General features: G+C 47.9%; 6 protein-coding genes across 6 annotated transcripts; 3 read left to right on the top strand and 3 right to left on the bottom strand.

Moving 5' to 3' along the window:
• Positions 1 to 284: 284 nt before the first annotated feature.
• Positions 285 to 2759, bottom strand: UREG_02751 (translation elongation factor G; the record flags this gene model as incomplete). Its single annotated transcript, XM_002543189.1, has 3 exons — positions 285 to 2315; positions 2376 to 2487; positions 2551 to 2759. The coding sequence occupies 3 exons, from the start codon at positions 2757 to 2759 to the stop codon at positions 285 to 287; spliced, it is 2352 nt and encodes a 783-aa protein (XP_002543235.1).
• A 1086-nt stretch (positions 2760 to 3845) lies between these two features.
• UREG_02750 (uncharacterized protein) lies at positions 3846 to 4149 on the bottom strand (the record flags this gene model as incomplete). Its single annotated transcript, XM_002543188.1, has 2 exons — positions 3846 to 3918; positions 4064 to 4149. The coding sequence occupies 2 exons, from the start codon at positions 4147 to 4149 to the stop codon at positions 3846 to 3848; spliced, it is 159 nt and encodes a 52-aa protein (XP_002543234.1).
• Positions 4150 to 4541: 392 nt separating this feature from the next.
• Positions 4542 to 6345, bottom strand: UREG_02749 (threonine ammonia-lyase, biosynthetic; the record flags this gene model as incomplete). Its single annotated transcript, XM_002543187.1, has 3 exons — positions 4542 to 5845; positions 5901 to 6117; positions 6175 to 6345. The coding sequence occupies 3 exons, from the start codon at positions 6343 to 6345 to the stop codon at positions 4542 to 4544; spliced, it is 1692 nt and encodes a 563-aa protein (XP_002543233.1).
• Positions 6346 to 7901: 1556 nt separating this feature from the next.
• On the top strand, positions 7902 to 9934 carry UREG_02748 (uncharacterized protein; the record flags this gene model as incomplete). The annotated part of the gene is made up of 4 exons (XM_002543186.1): positions 7902 to 8169; positions 8390 to 8541; positions 8598 to 8937; positions 9036 to 9934. The coding sequence occupies 4 exons, from the start codon at positions 7902 to 7904 to the stop codon at positions 9932 to 9934; spliced, it is 1659 nt and encodes a 552-aa protein (XP_002543232.1).
• Positions 9935 to 12143: 2209 nt separating this feature from the next.
• UREG_02747 (uncharacterized protein) lies at positions 12144 to 12828 on the top strand (the record flags this gene model as incomplete). Its single annotated transcript, XM_002543185.1, has 2 exons — positions 12144 to 12178; positions 12306 to 12828. 2 exons carry the CDS (start codon positions 12144 to 12146, stop codon positions 12826 to 12828), a joined length of 558 nt encoding a protein of 185 aa, XP_002543231.1.
• A 1057-nt stretch (positions 12829 to 13885) lies between these two features.
• Positions 13886 to 14864, top strand: UREG_02746 (uncharacterized protein; the record flags this gene model as incomplete). Its single annotated transcript, XM_002543184.1, has 2 exons — positions 13886 to 14048; positions 14098 to 14864. 2 exons carry the CDS (start codon positions 13886 to 13888, stop codon positions 14862 to 14864), a joined length of 930 nt encoding a protein of 309 aa, XP_002543230.1.
• Between the last annotated feature and the right edge of the window lie 1169 nt (positions 14865 to 16033).

Here is a 16033-nt window from a genome sequence, read left to right as displayed (position 1 = left end):
CCAGTGAAACTGAAGTCGTAGACTGGGGATGTCACGAAGCATTCAGAGAAGCTCGATGAGCTTTGGGTTATATACTGGCCCAACCCTAGGTTGAACAGATTCCATGGAAACGCCGTAAATATGCATAACCTTGGGAATCATTTTCGCAGAAAGGGAGTGCACATATCACTTATTTTTTATGTCTAGCAGCTTGTGCTTTTTCATACGCAGCGACAAGCTCCTTCCTGTAAATTTCAAGTATTAAGTCTCCCGTACCACCAGTTGTTATCAGGAACGGGGTTAACTTACTGCAACTGTCCAGGCGCCTTTTCGTAATGGCTGAACTCCATGGTGTACTCTCCCTTGCCTTGGGTAGCGGCGCGCAGGTTCGTACTAAACCCGAACATGCCGTTCAGACTGCAGTCCGCATAGACAGTAAATTCGTCGACACCGGTCTCTGTATCATTAATAATAGCATTGCGCTTGTTCAACAAGGCGATAACGTCACCCTGGAATTCTGATGGAGCAGTAATAACTGTCTTCATGAGAGGCTCAAGAATATGTGGCTGAGCTTCCATAAATGCTTTCTTGAACGCTTGTTGTGTGGCATTCTTGAACGACATTTCAGACGAATCGGTCATATGGGTAGCACCGTCATTGATAACCATACGTGTACCGAGGACCTTGTGGCCAATTAATGGGCCTTTCTCGCAAGCCATGTTGAAACCTTTCTCGCAAGCAAACAAGAATTTTTCTGAGATACTGCCTCCAGTAATTTGCTCCTCAAACTTATTCTTCTCCAAGCTACCAGTTGGCTCCATCCAGCCGGCAACGCGCGCATAATCACCAGGTCCACCGGATTGCTTCTTGAGCAAGTGGTCAAATTCAACATGCTTTCCAATACTTTCACGGTATGCGACCTGAGGTTTTCCAGTTTCGCAGTCGACTCGGTATTCACGGCGCATGCGCTCGACGTAGATGTCCAGATGTAATTCACCCATTCCAGAAATGATTGTCTCCTCACTCTCGGGATCAAAATGGACCCTGAAAGTTGGATCTTCACGTTGGAACCGATTAATGGCTTTGGAGAAGTTGGGAAGTTCCTTGGAGTTTTTGGGTTTTATGGAGAGCGAAATAACAGGTTCAGGAACGAACATAGAGGTCATGGAGTAGTTCAATTGTCCGTCGGTGAAGGTGTCTCCGGAAGAACAGTCAACCCCGAACACGGCGCAAATCTCGCCGGCACCGATCTCAGAAACTTCTTCCATCTCGTTGGAGTGCATACGGACAATGCGCGGTACCTTGATCTTCTTGTTATTTTTAGCATTGAACACATTGGCTCCTTTTCGAAGAGTGCCCTGATAAACACGGATATACGTAAGCTGGCCAAAGTTGCTTTCTTCAAGTTTAAAAGCCAAACCAACGAATGGTAGAGAGTTATATGGAACAAGCTTGACGGAAGCCTCATTGCGTTTCTGGTCAAGTGCCAGGTTCTGAACCTCAGCGGGATTTGGGAGATAGTCGCAAATACCGTCAAGCATCGGTTGGACGGCCGTGTCTGCTAAAGCGGAGCCCATAAAGACTGGCGTGAATTTTAGAGCAATTGTGGCCCGTCGTATCGCAGCCTTAATCTGTTCAACTGTCGGCTCTTTTTCCTCCAAGAACATCTCGGCAATTTCGTCGTCAACATCGGCAAGGGTCTCGATAAGCATCCTTCTTCGCTCTTCCGCTACTGAACGGACGTCGGGGGGGATTTCATCCTTTTCAACGATAATTTCACCTTTGGGTCCTTCGTTATAAATAGCTTTCATTCGAATGATGTCAACAACACCCTTGAATTCATCTTCATATCCAATCGGAACCTGAACTGCGGCGGCAGGTATCCTCAGCTTCTGATTTATCTGATCAACGGCCTTAAAAGGATTGGAGCCCATTCTGTCCATCTTATTCACGAAAGAGATACGGGGGACGTTGTATCGCCGCATCTGTCGGTCGACGGTAATGGTTTGGGACTGGACGCCGGAAACGGCACACAAGATCATAACCGCACCGTCCAAAACACGGAGCGCTCTCTCGACCTCGATCGTAAAGTCAATATGGCCAGGTGTGTCAATCAAGTTGATATGGTATTTCTCCTCTTTTCCATTTTCCTTCTTAACCCAATCACAGAAGGTGGCTGCGGATTGGATAGTAATTCCTTTCTCACGTTCAAGATCCATGGAGTCCATCTTCGCTCCAACCGAATCGCGGCCACGAACTTCGTGAATAGCCTGAATACGTCCGGTGTAGAAAAGGACACGTTCCGTCGATGTAGTTTTACCGCTGTCGATATGGGCCTATGAAATGATATATTAGCTCAGCTATGTCTTGAACGGATAGGTGATTTGCCCACGCACCGCGATACCAATATTTCGGACCTTCGATATCCTTGCGGCCTCTACCGGGTCCATATTCTCAATGATGGAATCCAGCGAAAGCCCTTCTGGCTCCGCGGCAGCTTGCTCAAGCCTTAAGGACGAATGCGATCAGTAGCTGAGTAGAGACTTTCCAGTGCAACCGAATAATACTCACATTGCTGCAGCTGCTGCAGAAGCATAATTGCGCTTCAATTCCCACTTTCTGCTCAACGGGAGCCGGTGTGAAGCTGTAGGCAGAGACCGAAAAGGAGCCGTTGAGAGGCATCGTCGAGCACAGAGCGAATTGTGAAGTGGTCGCATTGCCGGTTTTGGAGTACCCGCGAGAGAGCGGACTTGCGCCCGCATCAATGTATGAGCTCTCATCTTGAATGGATTTGTCCCTTTGGCCTACACAGAGTCGAAGGGCTGCAACAGTGCTCGTCCGCTTCCTCCGCAGCGCGCGTTGAGAACGACTGCTAATAATTTATTTTTTTAGACTTTGCCAAGGCTCGGGAGGTCAAACTTTATACAAGGTCACGTGGGATTGAGGATCTGCAGGAACGACAAAGTCCAACACCAGGCTCTATCACTGTCTCAATGGGATGAACACGAGGTTGTGCTACTGAGAGGGTGAAAGCAATTGCTACGCGAGGCTGATGGTTGGGTTTCGCCGCAGGCCCCGCGTCTGCTGCGTGCTCCGGCGAACGGCGAGAATTTCCATCCAGAAAGTTCACGGCATCAAGAGCTACAGCATAGAAACCATAAGAAGCCGAAGCCGCCCGCGAAATCACACAAACATATAATACATATTTCGTATTTCCAAGAAGGAACTGTGTACCAAGCGCCAGAATCCCCAGAGTATGCGAGTGAAAAGTAGAAGTCCTTTCAGCGCCAATGCCAGTATTTATGGTCATGCTCAAAGCCGATATCGATGGTCTCGGCCACTCAAATGAACCGACTTGGCGGAGATATAATACAGTAGAAACGGGGCCCATTCATTTCCCTTGTCGTTGTTTGTGCTTCGGGTTCTTCGAACTGCGGAAAGGTATTAGACTCGGATTTCGGAGTAGGTGATAAGGGTTTCTACCAAATAATGAAAACGCGATTCTTTCTTCTCACGGGCTAAAAAATCCAGATTGTCGAATTAGTCTTTTTTGCTTTTCATCATAAAATCAAAGTGAACGACCTGGATGAAACAACCGACGGGTTTCTCATTCACATAAAACCCAGGCTTATTCCCGCACCGCAAAGCAAGAAAGATTATGTCCACGAACCTTGCACCCATCACAAAGTCTCTTCACCGACGAGCGAGTCTTCATTCCCCGTACTTGCGAGAAAGCACCTCCGCTACCAGATACGAATCCTGAGCCATTTGCGCCAACAGCCAGCTTCTGAAGCACATTCAAGCGTTTATTCGTCGATTGGCTTAATTGCCACAGCGAACGTGACCAGGTTGAGCGGCATATCTTGTTAGACAAGAAGGAGGGCAGTTGGCGGAGCGAGAGAGCCGGGTTGGTGGTGAGAAGGGATCGTATCATGGCTTCTGGGGCGCAATGGGGTTATAAGCAGCAAGGACACCAGTCAGGTCGATAACGGCAGGGCGAAAGAAATTAACCCGCGAATACAGCAGGCAACGCAGGGATTGCTTGATTTGGTCGGATAGCTCGATGTCATCAACTCCTCCGTACCTCTCCATACTGGATTTCGATTTTCGCATGAAATGGACTCGGATATTAGTTTCGCCGAGATTCCGGACAAACCCCCTTTCGTCCATCTTGTATTAATCGCATCCCTTCAAAACGTCTCGCTTTGACCTCACCTCTATATAGAGGACTCCATACATACAACGATTGATCCTCATTGTTTGATGCAGGCAAAAATAGTCTAGAATATTTATTTTCACAATAGCTCTAGTGCCTTGCACCCATACTCTCACACACGCCTGTTAAACCAACAAGCGAGGTGTCCCAAAGAAACAGAAAGAATCACAGAAGGATCCCCAGAGCTAGAAATAATCATCGAATAGCCCTATGGATTTTGAAATACCCAGAAGAATGCACAATCGCATAACGCCAGACCGGTAATATTATGCTGAGACTCAATCAAACCACACCCGGCACATAGTGCCGTCCTCCTTGCGGAGAGTTAAGTATTATAACGGTTAAGCTAATAGTGCCTTAGAAACTTTTGGTAAACCGGCGACCCTGTGCACTCTTTGAACGGGTAACCAAGGTCTCGAAGGAATGCTTCGACCTCTTGATTTTCATTTGGTGGGCATTGGATCGCCGCAAGAATGTTTGCAACGTCCCCGCCATAATTACGATAGTGAAACAAGGTGATGTTTTGATGCGGGCGAAGCGTTGTTAGGAATCGAGCCAACGCTCCAGGCCGCTCTGGAAATTCAAACATGAAAATCCGTTCGTCAGGGACATTACTCCGGCCACCGACGAGATACCGAATGTGCGTTTTTGCCAGTTCGTCGTCGCTCATGTCGGATACTACCATTCCAGCCTTTTCGATCTGTACCTTCAAGTCCGCCAGGTCCACAACTCCGGTTGAGGCAGAGAGTGATATTCCCATGAAGACAGCTGCGGAGTCTGGTGCAGAATACCGATAGCTGAATTCCGTGATGTCATGCGGCATAATGACTTCGACCAATCTTGCGAACGAACCAGGCTTTTCGGGAATAGTGACGCTTAGGAGAGCCTCTTTCTTCTCTCCTAGTGCAGCCCGTTCAGCTACAAATCGCAATCTATCAAAATTCATGTTTGCACCGGACGCGACAGCAATCAGCTCGCGGTTGGGGTCCGATGACGGGTATTTGGCAACATATTTCTTAACTCCAGCAAGAGCAAGTGCACCTGCGGGTTCCACCACCGACCTTGTATCTTCAAATATATCCTTGATTGCAGCGCATGTTTCATCTGTGGTAACTTGAATGACCTCGTCCACAACGTCCCGACAGAGACGGAAAGTTTCTTCGCCAACAATTTTCACTGCTGCACCATCGGCAAATAAACCAACATCTTTCAATGTGACCCGTTCACCTTTCTCCAATGATTGTGCCATGGCGTTGGCGTCGCGCGTCTCAACACCAATGACTTTGACGTGTGGCGCAATGCGCTTGATATAAACTCCGATGCCTGCAATAAGACCACCTCCGCCAACGCAGCAGAATACAGCTTCTAAATTTTGCAGGTTCGCCTGACGGAGCAGTTCCATCCCGCAGGTACCTTGTCCAGCAATCACATATGGATCGTCAAAGGGAGGGATATTCGTGAGGCCGTGTATTTTCGCTAATTTGTGCGCCTCCTCTTTCGCTGCATCGAAATCCGGCCCATGGAGCACCACGTTTCCTCCTAACCTCGAGACATTCTTATGTTTTATAGCAGGAGTACAAGAGGGCATCACAATGGTTGCAGGAACTTTCAGCTTTCTCGCAGAATAAGCAACGCCCTGTGCATGGTTTCCTGAGAAATGTTAGCAGATATATCAAAAAGAGAAAATTACTCAGTGAACTTCTACCTGCCGAACATGCAATGACGCCCTTCCACCGTCTCTGGTCGCTTAGATGCGCCATCTTGTTATACGCTCCGCGCAGCTTGAAACTGAAGACTGGCAAAAGATCCTCTCGTTTTAATAGTACCCTGCATTCTAACCGATTGCTGATATTAACGGCGTGGGTGAGCGGGGTCTCTTTGATAACTTCATAGACTCGGGAGGTCAGAATGAGCCGTAGGTACTATATCCCGTCAGCAAAGAGGATGCTCAAACAAAACAAGGATGCAGGGAGCGCTACATCTGGATGGCCATTGGGCAGGAGGAAACTCTCAGGAACATCCCAGTCGGGTCGGCGACCAGACCTTTCGGAAGGAGGGGAAGGGTTGGCGGTATATTCGGTCAGTGCCAAATTGCTCATTGGAGGGGTACTGGGCCTCGAAACACCGTTTTCCGTGGTCACGCCAGCCATTGTGGAGGTGAGATGGCTTCAAACACCTGTTCGCATCCTCATGCCCCGAGACTGAGAAGGGCTTTTATATTTACCGACTGTCGCAACGGCTAGGGAGCTTCGTTGCGCAGGCCAAAGCTTCCAGCGATGACTGGGATGCTCGGGCTTCCCTGGATTTTTCATGCAGGCCTCATTATGTAATCCGTCACTCACCCTAAGCTTGAGCCCTCGAGCCTAGCCGTATCGGGACGAAGCGGATGCTCGCAGCCAATGAGACGGCGCCAATTGATTAAGGTCGAAGCGTCGGAGCCACATGATCGCATCTCTTGATGCCGTCCAGACTGTCCAGATTCTCGAAATGATAAATCAGGTAGCACTGCAGATCGATCGCCAGCCTTACAATTCGAAAATGGTGAATGTGCAATCTATGCCGAGGGGAACCGTCAACCGCAGAGCATCATGGGTGACCTTGGAATGGCACGAACCGCGCAATATCACAAGACTGAGACACGGCAGGCAATGTTTTTGTGAAACTGAATACGCGGTCCTTCCTATGTGTTGAACAGGTTTTCAGTCATTATACCTCAAGCCTTGGTTGATGAGATCCCAAGGGAGCAAACCCGAGATTTTCTTCCCAGGAAAGTGGGCGCGTGTATAGTACATGCAAGCAAATAGGCTCAACACGGCATCACCATGATGACATTTTGCCGTTGTGTGTTGTTTCAAATGCACAAGCGCTTGCTATTCACATGAACCAATCTGGTACTCCGTACTTCAAGGTGATAAATTTCCTATTCTATTTATATCTGGCCTTCTTGTGGGTTACACTTACAGCCCTATTTTTGAGGAGACCCCCCTGTTTTACCTTATAGGCTCACAAAAATTGGCACCTTTCTAGTCACCCGGCTACCAGCCAAGTACTCTATATGAGGCATGAGAAACACAAGTTGAATGCCGCACACTGATTTGTTTGGGAATCTACATCGACCTGTGAGCAAGCCAGCCTGCTGATCAGCACATTTGTAGGTGTGAGTGCCACTAGAGAACAAGGGATTCATATTCGCCAGTAGCTGGAGAGTGTTCACTTCAATATGAAGATTCAGTAAGTTGTACCAAAAGCACTGGGCCTATTGGACAGCTTTTGATAGATCGCCCAGAGAGCTTGATTTGCCAGAAGATATGGAGAAATTAGAAAGAGACTCGACACTCATTGAAAATGAAATGTGAGGTTGCTTGTCTATATTTATTGTAACTGGTAGAGCTCATACATAACATCTTAATATAGGTTTTAAACTAGTGGCGGGAATTGATTATCTAGATATCAGGGGCATGAGTTATACAGCATGGTCAGCCATTGGTCCCTTGTCAACCAAGAGTTGGAACTCCAACTTGACAAACTACCTAAAGAGGGGATATATAAATATATAATGACTTTCACATCACAACAAACTAATTACCAGCACACAGACCATCTGTATAGGGGTTATGTGCTACAAGGCCTTAGCTCATTGGCTAAGAATGGATTCATGCATAATTCGCACTGAAGCCGTCAACTGTTCACAATAGCAAAAACAACAATGCTTTTTATTAGAGCTGCTCCATCCTGCTGCTGGCTTTCCAAACAAGCTATCATTTCCAGATCACCAGTTGTCACCACCTTTGTATTACCAAATTCGGTAAAAAGGCACAGTACTTATGATACGGCAACTCCTCATATTGTCGCGGAAAAGTCCGATGGGACGTGTAAGTGTCCCAAACCCGTTTACCTCTTTGGCTATTCTGACGATTCTCAGTGGAAGAAATTTCGGAGGAGGACCTTTACAGATATAGAAGAAACCGCTGGCTGTATGTTTAATGCGTCCCATATGTTTTTATGAGTCCATACTGACATTCATTGAAGACACAATGAGACTGCACAAATATCTCAAAGGTATCTCAAATTCGACTTGCGGCAGCTCCTGAAAACTGCAGTCTCTGCAGTCTCTGCAGTCGCTGACCATGGTGCAAGCCAATGTAAGCCCGTTACCCTTCGTTCAAACTGACCAGAGGCTGACTTGTCATCTAGGTGTCAGAGTCATGAAGTGCCGTGAAGGGCTGAACAATAAGGTCTACCTGCTTACAATGAACAACGGCTCAGAGATTATTGCACGTCTGCCAAACCCGATTGCAGGCCCTGCGTATTATACAACAGCATCAGAAGTAGCGACTCGTGAATTCGTAGGTGCATACCTCCGTCGTGAAAGCAGGAGTCAGATTGATTTGTCCTTTGCCAGATACGGGACGCTATGAAAATTCCCGCTCCTCGCATAATCGCTTGGTCGGCCGATCGGAACAACCCTGTTGGTGCTGAATACATTTTAGAAGAAAAGGCCCCAGGCGTGCCCCTAGGTCGACTCTGGTATCAATGGCCGATGGAATGTCGACTTGAGATGGTATTACAGATCGTGAAAATAGAACATCAGTTTGCGTCTATGCAATTCTCGAAATGCGGCTGCATCTATTTCAAACATGATATTCTAAACGGTCCATCTGGGGGTGGCAGCTTCACTACTAGTACACGAGCGGCGCCATCAATATATGAGCGTTTTACTTTAGGACCACTCGTCTCAAGCGGTATGTGGCGTGATGCTAGGGCTGGTATGAACATTAACCGGGGACCATGTGAGATTTCCAGGTGCACATACATACAGCTTGATGCTCATGGGACATAGACACCCGACCGCTCGAGTTTGTAGAAGCGATGGCCACAAACGAAAAGAGATTCGTTAAAGCACACGGCCGTCCGCGTCTAAATTACCACCGGTCAACAACGAAACCCGAATCGCCTGACGAACTTCTTGATCTCTTGGATCGGTATCTGAAACTAATGCCAGCGATGGTGCCTTCCGTTACTCATTCGCCGACACTTTGGCACCCGGATCTTCATCTTGACAATGTATTTGTCGACCCTAAATCAAGACAGATTACTCGGATAATTGACTGGCAGTCAGCTGCAGTCATGCCACTCTACTACCAATGTGGCATCCCAAGAATGTTCAAGCATCCAGGAGGAGTGTCAAATAATTGGGACGTGCCCAAGCTTCCAGATGATTATGACTCCCTTGACCAAAGCGAAAAGGATAAGATCGACAGCAATCAGAAAAGCGAGATTTGCCACAAATATTACCTCGCTGAGACGATGGATCAAAATCCAAGGCATTGGGCTGCTCTGAAACTTGAAAACCTCGACGTACGAACAGAGCCTTCTCGCCTGGTTGTGAACGTCTGGGAGGATCACGACGTCTTCTTCCTTCGACGTGCCTTGCATTCAATTGCTAAACAGTGGCAGTATCTTTGTCCAGACTCTGGCCCATGTCCTGTGACTTTCGGCGAGCAAGAGCTCGAAGCACACGAAGCAGAGGAGGAAAGTATGAGCAACGTTTCACAGATTCTGGCCCTTTTTCAGGATAATTGGGGCCTACCTCCCGATGGGATGGTAGATTCAGCTGTATTCGACGAGGTGCAAAGGGCTGTGGCAGAGCTCAGGGACTCTTTCATAGCCGGTGGTGATGACGAGGCAGAAAGGCAACTGTTCTCAAAATTATGGCCTTATCGGAATGAAGATAGTTGAACGCATCACCGAGGATGGTCGAGCAGAATTTATGTGCACAAATTACACAAGCGTGTCCGATTTTCAGAGCCATTTAGGTTTCCATGGTGTCGAAGGTCGTTCATTGTGGTCTTGTTCCAGGGTGCAGCCGGGCATCTCAACCCGCAAGGATTAACAACTGAGTGTTCAGCGCGGCAACTGATCCTGTGATAGAGAATCTTCCCTGAAGGAATCGGCCCGAATTTTAAATAGTTATCTGGCAACGACGCTGATACCACCTCCTTATTAGTCTGGCCCTGGACCTTTGATTGCAGTTAAGTGTGGATGGGTGGTTAGTTCCACTGATCGCAATAAATACCACACAGAGCGCTGTGTCACGGTGACAGCTGTTTAATATAGATATATAACCCGTAAAAGCATACCTAAGAGTCATTTTAAAGTCCTGTATTTGGCCCAGCTTTGAGGGCGAGTGTGTGAACTGTGCAATCCCGGTATTTTGCTGTCTCCCTAGTTGGATCGAAGAGTCACTCAAAGCGGCCGACTTTTAATGAACCGTTGCATACATATATCCTCTTCAGCTGGTCTGCTCATTGCGACCTACGCCGCGATTCATCAAAAGGCGAAGTACTCGAGTCAAGAAATTGCTGCAACCGGACAATACAGTCGTGTAATTTCACAAAATCGCATATCCCCCGACGGCAATCGCGAGCCGGTGAAGATAAAATTGGTTCAGGCCAAGTACTATTCCCACGAGATAACCCATAGCACAAGGTACTACATACGATGCAAGGGGCTCCTGAGATTAAAGCTGTGAATAGCATCAGAATACTCGAGTTACTCAAGCCAGGCGCTGCAATGACGCCGGTGCTGTGACTAGTGCGCTAGTCAGTCCAGAAGCTGCTGGTTATGGAGCAGCATAGAAACGTTTGCCCTTTGTTATATTCGCCGAACACTGTTTAATTGGTCGTCCCGCCTCTAGCTTGGGTCATGACTGAGATTCATATCGACTCATGCCAATGGATAGACGTCAGAGCCGTTACTTCAAATTCATGCCTCTATGTGCGACGGAAGCTCGTTACGGGAGAATTATTATCGTTGTACGAGTTGACCGACACCGATTCCCAATATCAGCACCCAGTCGTATCGGATACAGCCAGGTAGGCGACGATCTGAGACGCGGTTAAAAAGATATAAAGGCAAAGATTAATTCCCGCTCTTAAGTAGTCGAAAAGCGTGCCTATTCCTCCAGTTTCGGATAATTGATCTCTTCAAACCCGCTCAAAACCGGACGTCGAATCTCGAATCAGAAAGAACAGCCATGAAGCTCACGCTCGTCCACGCTGGGATTCTGTTCTTCGCTGCTGCAGTTTGTGCGTCCCCAGCAGCAATGAGCACCGGGATCAGTCATGAAATTGAAAGTCAAGGATGCCGCCGTAAGTCTTTCGATTCCTACAATTAGGCAACTCAATCCAGCCTCGCAATCTGATTTTCAATTCCATAATCCTGACGTTTATTGTTTAGCCCCGCGGAAGATCTGCACCGGTAACGAGGAGTGTTGCTCGGGATGGTGCCACCGGAGCCAATGCCGCGCTAGATAGCCATTTTGCTCTGGGAGTGATGCTCCGATTGCCCACATGATGCACCCCTCAGTGTCAGCCTGGAATTCGGGGCCGTAACGTGTGTTCGCGAGGAAGAAGCTTAGGGGGAAGACGGTTCAACTGCGATGGGTCGATTAGCCATACTCATGTATCCAACCTTGATTAGCCTCATGTCTATTTGTGCAAAAGGGTGATTAATGCAACCTCTGTCCGAAAAGCCATGTGTTCAGTAAGGTGGTTTGGCAGGGACTTCATCCAGAGGTTCAGTCAATGTAGGAGACCTTCCCTTTCGACCGGCCCTTTCTCAGTCATCAAGAAACAACGGCCGTTGCGCGCTTCCCGTGTACTTCTTTTGTATCCATGCGTTGTAGAGTAGGTACTCGTGTTTCGGATAACCTAACGTTTCGTGTTGTTGGCTGGTGATTCTTTTTGAGGTTGACTGGGAAATTTATCGGGCTCCGTGGAGTTGTCGCGCTAAACTGCCGTCTCAACCTTCCAGAGCTTGCCGCCGCCCGCATTTATTGGTCCCCGATAGCGAACGGGATTTTGCAGCGGGACGCATAAGAGTCCAACACTTTTCTTTCCGACTTTGGCTTGGGGATAATCGCTGGTATTCCTTGAATGTTCTCATCATGAGTGATAGACCTCTGCCGTCATCGTTTGATCCGTAAGTACTGTTCCCATCACCCTCTGCAAAGCGCACTCAATTGATTCGGTCTACAGCGAGTTTCTCGAGGAGAAGCCGTTTGCGAAGCTCAAACGCCGATTGCGAGAAGAACCACTCATCCTGATAGGTACAACTCCTACCTTCTACGCATATTACTGTGCTCAGTTCTCCCCGTTCAATTCCTCGCCGTACATGAGCTAATAACTCGCCCGATCCCCGCAGGATGCCTGGCCACCAGTTATGCGCTATTGCGAGCGTATAAATCGATGAAAGCGGGCGATTCCGCGCAGCTCAATCGCATGTTCCGCTTCCGTATCTATGCCCAAGCGTTCACCCTCCTGGCCGGCGTCGGTGGCGGGTTTTATTACCAAGCGGAGCGGGCGCAACGGAAAGAACTCGAACGGGCGGTGGCTGATAAGAAAGCCCAGGCGAAGCGTGATGCCTGGTTAAGAGAGCTGGAAATCAGAGACCAGGAAGATAGAGAATGGAGGGAAAGACATGAGGCTGTTGGAAAGGCGGCGAAGGAGGCTGGGAACAAGCCAAAGGAGGCCAACCTTGACGCGCCGAAAGTTCCAACGAAGGAGTCGGAAGAGGCGAAACCAACGGGTGGGATTCTGGATGCTGTCAAGAGTTTGGGTAAGGAGAAATGATCTAGTATTTGACCGGATTTACTCTTCTAGAAAACCTGTACATTATTATACATCATGGGTAGGCGTTGGCATTGGAGATAGGCGAATATTCTTCTCTTTTACTTCACGGTACCGTTCTACCTCCTTCCTATATGCTTGTATCTTGTTTGAGGGTGGATCTATGACAGAGGTTACAAAACTATCCTATTCAATCTGCCTGAGCCTTTTGCTCTCGAAAAGTGCGTTAATCAGGAAGCTTGTTCGTCGATATACCGCCTCATCGCATCAAACTCTGTCTTTCCCGTCTGAACTGCTGTGTTAGCTGTAGAACTATCCAGCCCAATAAAATCCGGGATATCAACGTACCGAGATCAGATACCGGATGTGCGTCTGCCTGGAGTTAGCCAAGTTCAATCAAACGGACATAGCATGCCTACCAGATCGGTTACGTTCCTATTACGTTCGAACTCCTGTCGAGCAAAGGTTCGCAATTCGTCCCTTGTCGTTGATGGGGGGATTTCTAGAGCAATTTAGTATCCTAATGGTCGGGCGAGACCTGGCACAATTGGCATACTATTAATTCCCCGTACGATTTCGCGCCAGAGTTTAACTGCCCGTTGTCGTTGGATAAACTACAGCTCAGCGAACAATCAGAATAGGTAGCCTGGAAGCACGATATAGAAGTGGTTGCTGACATGGTCTAAGCTGACCGTTTTACTCAACCGGGACGGTCGGAGTGTTGCGGAGAGAAGAGATGCCGCGCGCATGAGTTTAATATCCAGCTATCTTTTGATATATGGGCAGTCAACATCCCGACTTTCTGTCAATTGCCATCACTGGGTTGGTGTAAGTTCTCTGCTCCAAAATAGAAGCTTTTGCGGGAGAGTTTCGGGCGGAACTTTATTTGCGGTGTTGAGACGCGCGATGCGGCTGCTCGTTAAAACAGCTTTTAGGCACGGTATCAAAGCCGACTTCTTGCGCATAAAAATACTTGCCTGGACCTCCTTGATCGGCATTCTACCAAATAGATCATCTGTCCACATTGAGCACCTTTATCAACCACTGATTATTCAGCACCATGGCAGGTAGCACCGGTCCTGACATCATTCAACATGCTGGCCGATCATCAACACAGAAGCGCAAATATCAGGACAGCTTTCCTGAATCTCCTATGGCTAGTAACCTGGGTTCAGACGAACTACATATTGCAAAGAGGATGAACGGGGCCTCCGCCGCGCAAAGTGTGTTCTCCTTGTTCATCGTCTGCATTGTTACTGACATAGATAACAGGACGTCGATTGACCAAAAAGCCCCGCCTAGTCGAAACCGTCAACTCCTTGTCTCTCGACGATTTCATTGAGCGCTATGTTCCTCCCCACACCTTGACGCGCGCCATACAGGTTCCATGTCTTTCTCGATGCCAGGAAACCGAGCTTCGGAACCGAGAGAATGATAATGAAGACTATGAACAATACACCATCAAATTCTATACCGCGTCCACGATCCCAAAGCACTATTTCGACGCATGCTTTGCTCTTCTCAAGTACACCAGCGTTGAAGCATATAAAAACTCCCGCAATGGATGGTCGCCGGCGAAAAAGAAAGCTGAAATGAAACTCCCTGATATGCGCTATATGTTACTTCTTCGCCAGTCCAATGAAGAGGAGTCCCAAAAGACCACTGAGCAGTCCGTGGAGAATGGGAATCTTGGTGGAATGCTCTCCTTCATGACTACGTATGAGGATGGCTTGCCTGTTCTCTATTGCTATGAGGTCCACTTGGCACCCAGGCTGCAACGTAAAGGAGTTGGAAAGCAACTGATGCGTGTATACGAGGAGATTGGGCGAAACATCGGATTAGAAAAAGCAATGTTGACAGTATACAAATCAAACGAGTCAGGAGTAAAATTCTATGAGCGGCTAGGTTTTGTCGAGGATGAATTCTCCCCGAAACCCATGAAATTGCGGAACGGGCATGTGAAAGACTTCGATTACATGATACTGTCTAAATCATTAAAGGGCAAGGCGGAAACAGCGCAAGAACAAGCGTCCACCTAGATCTGTCTCGCGTCCCTACCCTTCATTTCAGGCCTCTCTTCCTCCCACTCGTCTCTCAATACTGCGAAAAGAGAGTCCGCGACGACGATTGAAAGCCCCAAGCTCCATACCAGTGTTATCGCATAAAAGAAATTCGCATTTCCCGAACCGGCGTAAATCCAGAGATGATGAAATATCGGTCCCAGCAAACTTGCGTACAGTAACGCAGAAACTGCGAAAAAGGTATACCGCATAACTTGGACATGTTAGCGACGTTTTCACAGTAGGGTAGAAACACTTACGAGGGAATATATGTCTGTATAGAGGCAAGAAGGCGAAGTAGAGAGAAACGTCCGAAATGCTGGGATAGGCTTTGAAGATGGCAAAGATTCCGAAGAGCGTGGTGATGACAAATAACGGCTGTCGTCGTATACGGATAGTTAGGCCACCGACATAGGAAGCCAAATGCAACCAAAACACTCCCAAGAAGAATCCCCTGAATGGATCAAATATTTCAATCAGGAAATACCACCACAGCCCAACGTTGGGTGTAAGATCCGGGACCAGAAGCTGCACGCCGTATGTTGCGGATATGAATTCCCATGATTGCCCAGCAATGAAGTATGAAATGTATAAAAAGGCGCCAATGCTTCCAGCAAATACCACAAATTGACTCAAGGTATATGAAATAACTCTTTTCGCGGTCTTTCCGTTCATAACATAACGATCGTAGCAAAGTAAGACCATGGGCGGAAAGAGTAACGCTGGATAAAGTGACATGTATGACCCTAATCCCAATGCTAACATGGAATTAAAACTATTGCCCTCGATTGCATTGGCTATGGAAGAGATAATCGCGGAATTGGTAAAAAGGTTCGTCGATCGACCGAGGCAGGACGCGATAGTAAATGGGTTGAACAAGTAACTAGGAAAATAAGTCAGTAAACTACCATATGGATAGAAACAATACCATACCCTGCAGCAATCGTTGTACCGTCCCATCTTATATGCTTCCGCGGGGAAGTGTATAGCCTTGAGGCGACTGCCTCCCCTGAATTGGCGATGCGTTCCAAAGCATTGGCATTTAGAAGGTCGAGAGCGATATACACAAGGCTAGTAATGAGCTGGCAGTGTCGAGTCTCGGGTAATAGCGAGAGAATTGGGAGTAAAATAGGCGCCTTTTGTTCCAG

Source organism: Uncinocarpus reesii, genomic scaffold (genome assembly GCF_000003515.1).
Source record: "Uncinocarpus reesii 1704 scaffold_1 genomic scaffold, whole genome shotgun sequence".
NCBI lineage: Eukaryota > Fungi > Ascomycota > Eurotiomycetes > Onygenales > Onygenaceae > Uncinocarpus > Uncinocarpus reesii.
Note: the sequence above shows the minus strand (reverse complement) of the source record. Positions and strands in the feature narration are given on the sequence as shown.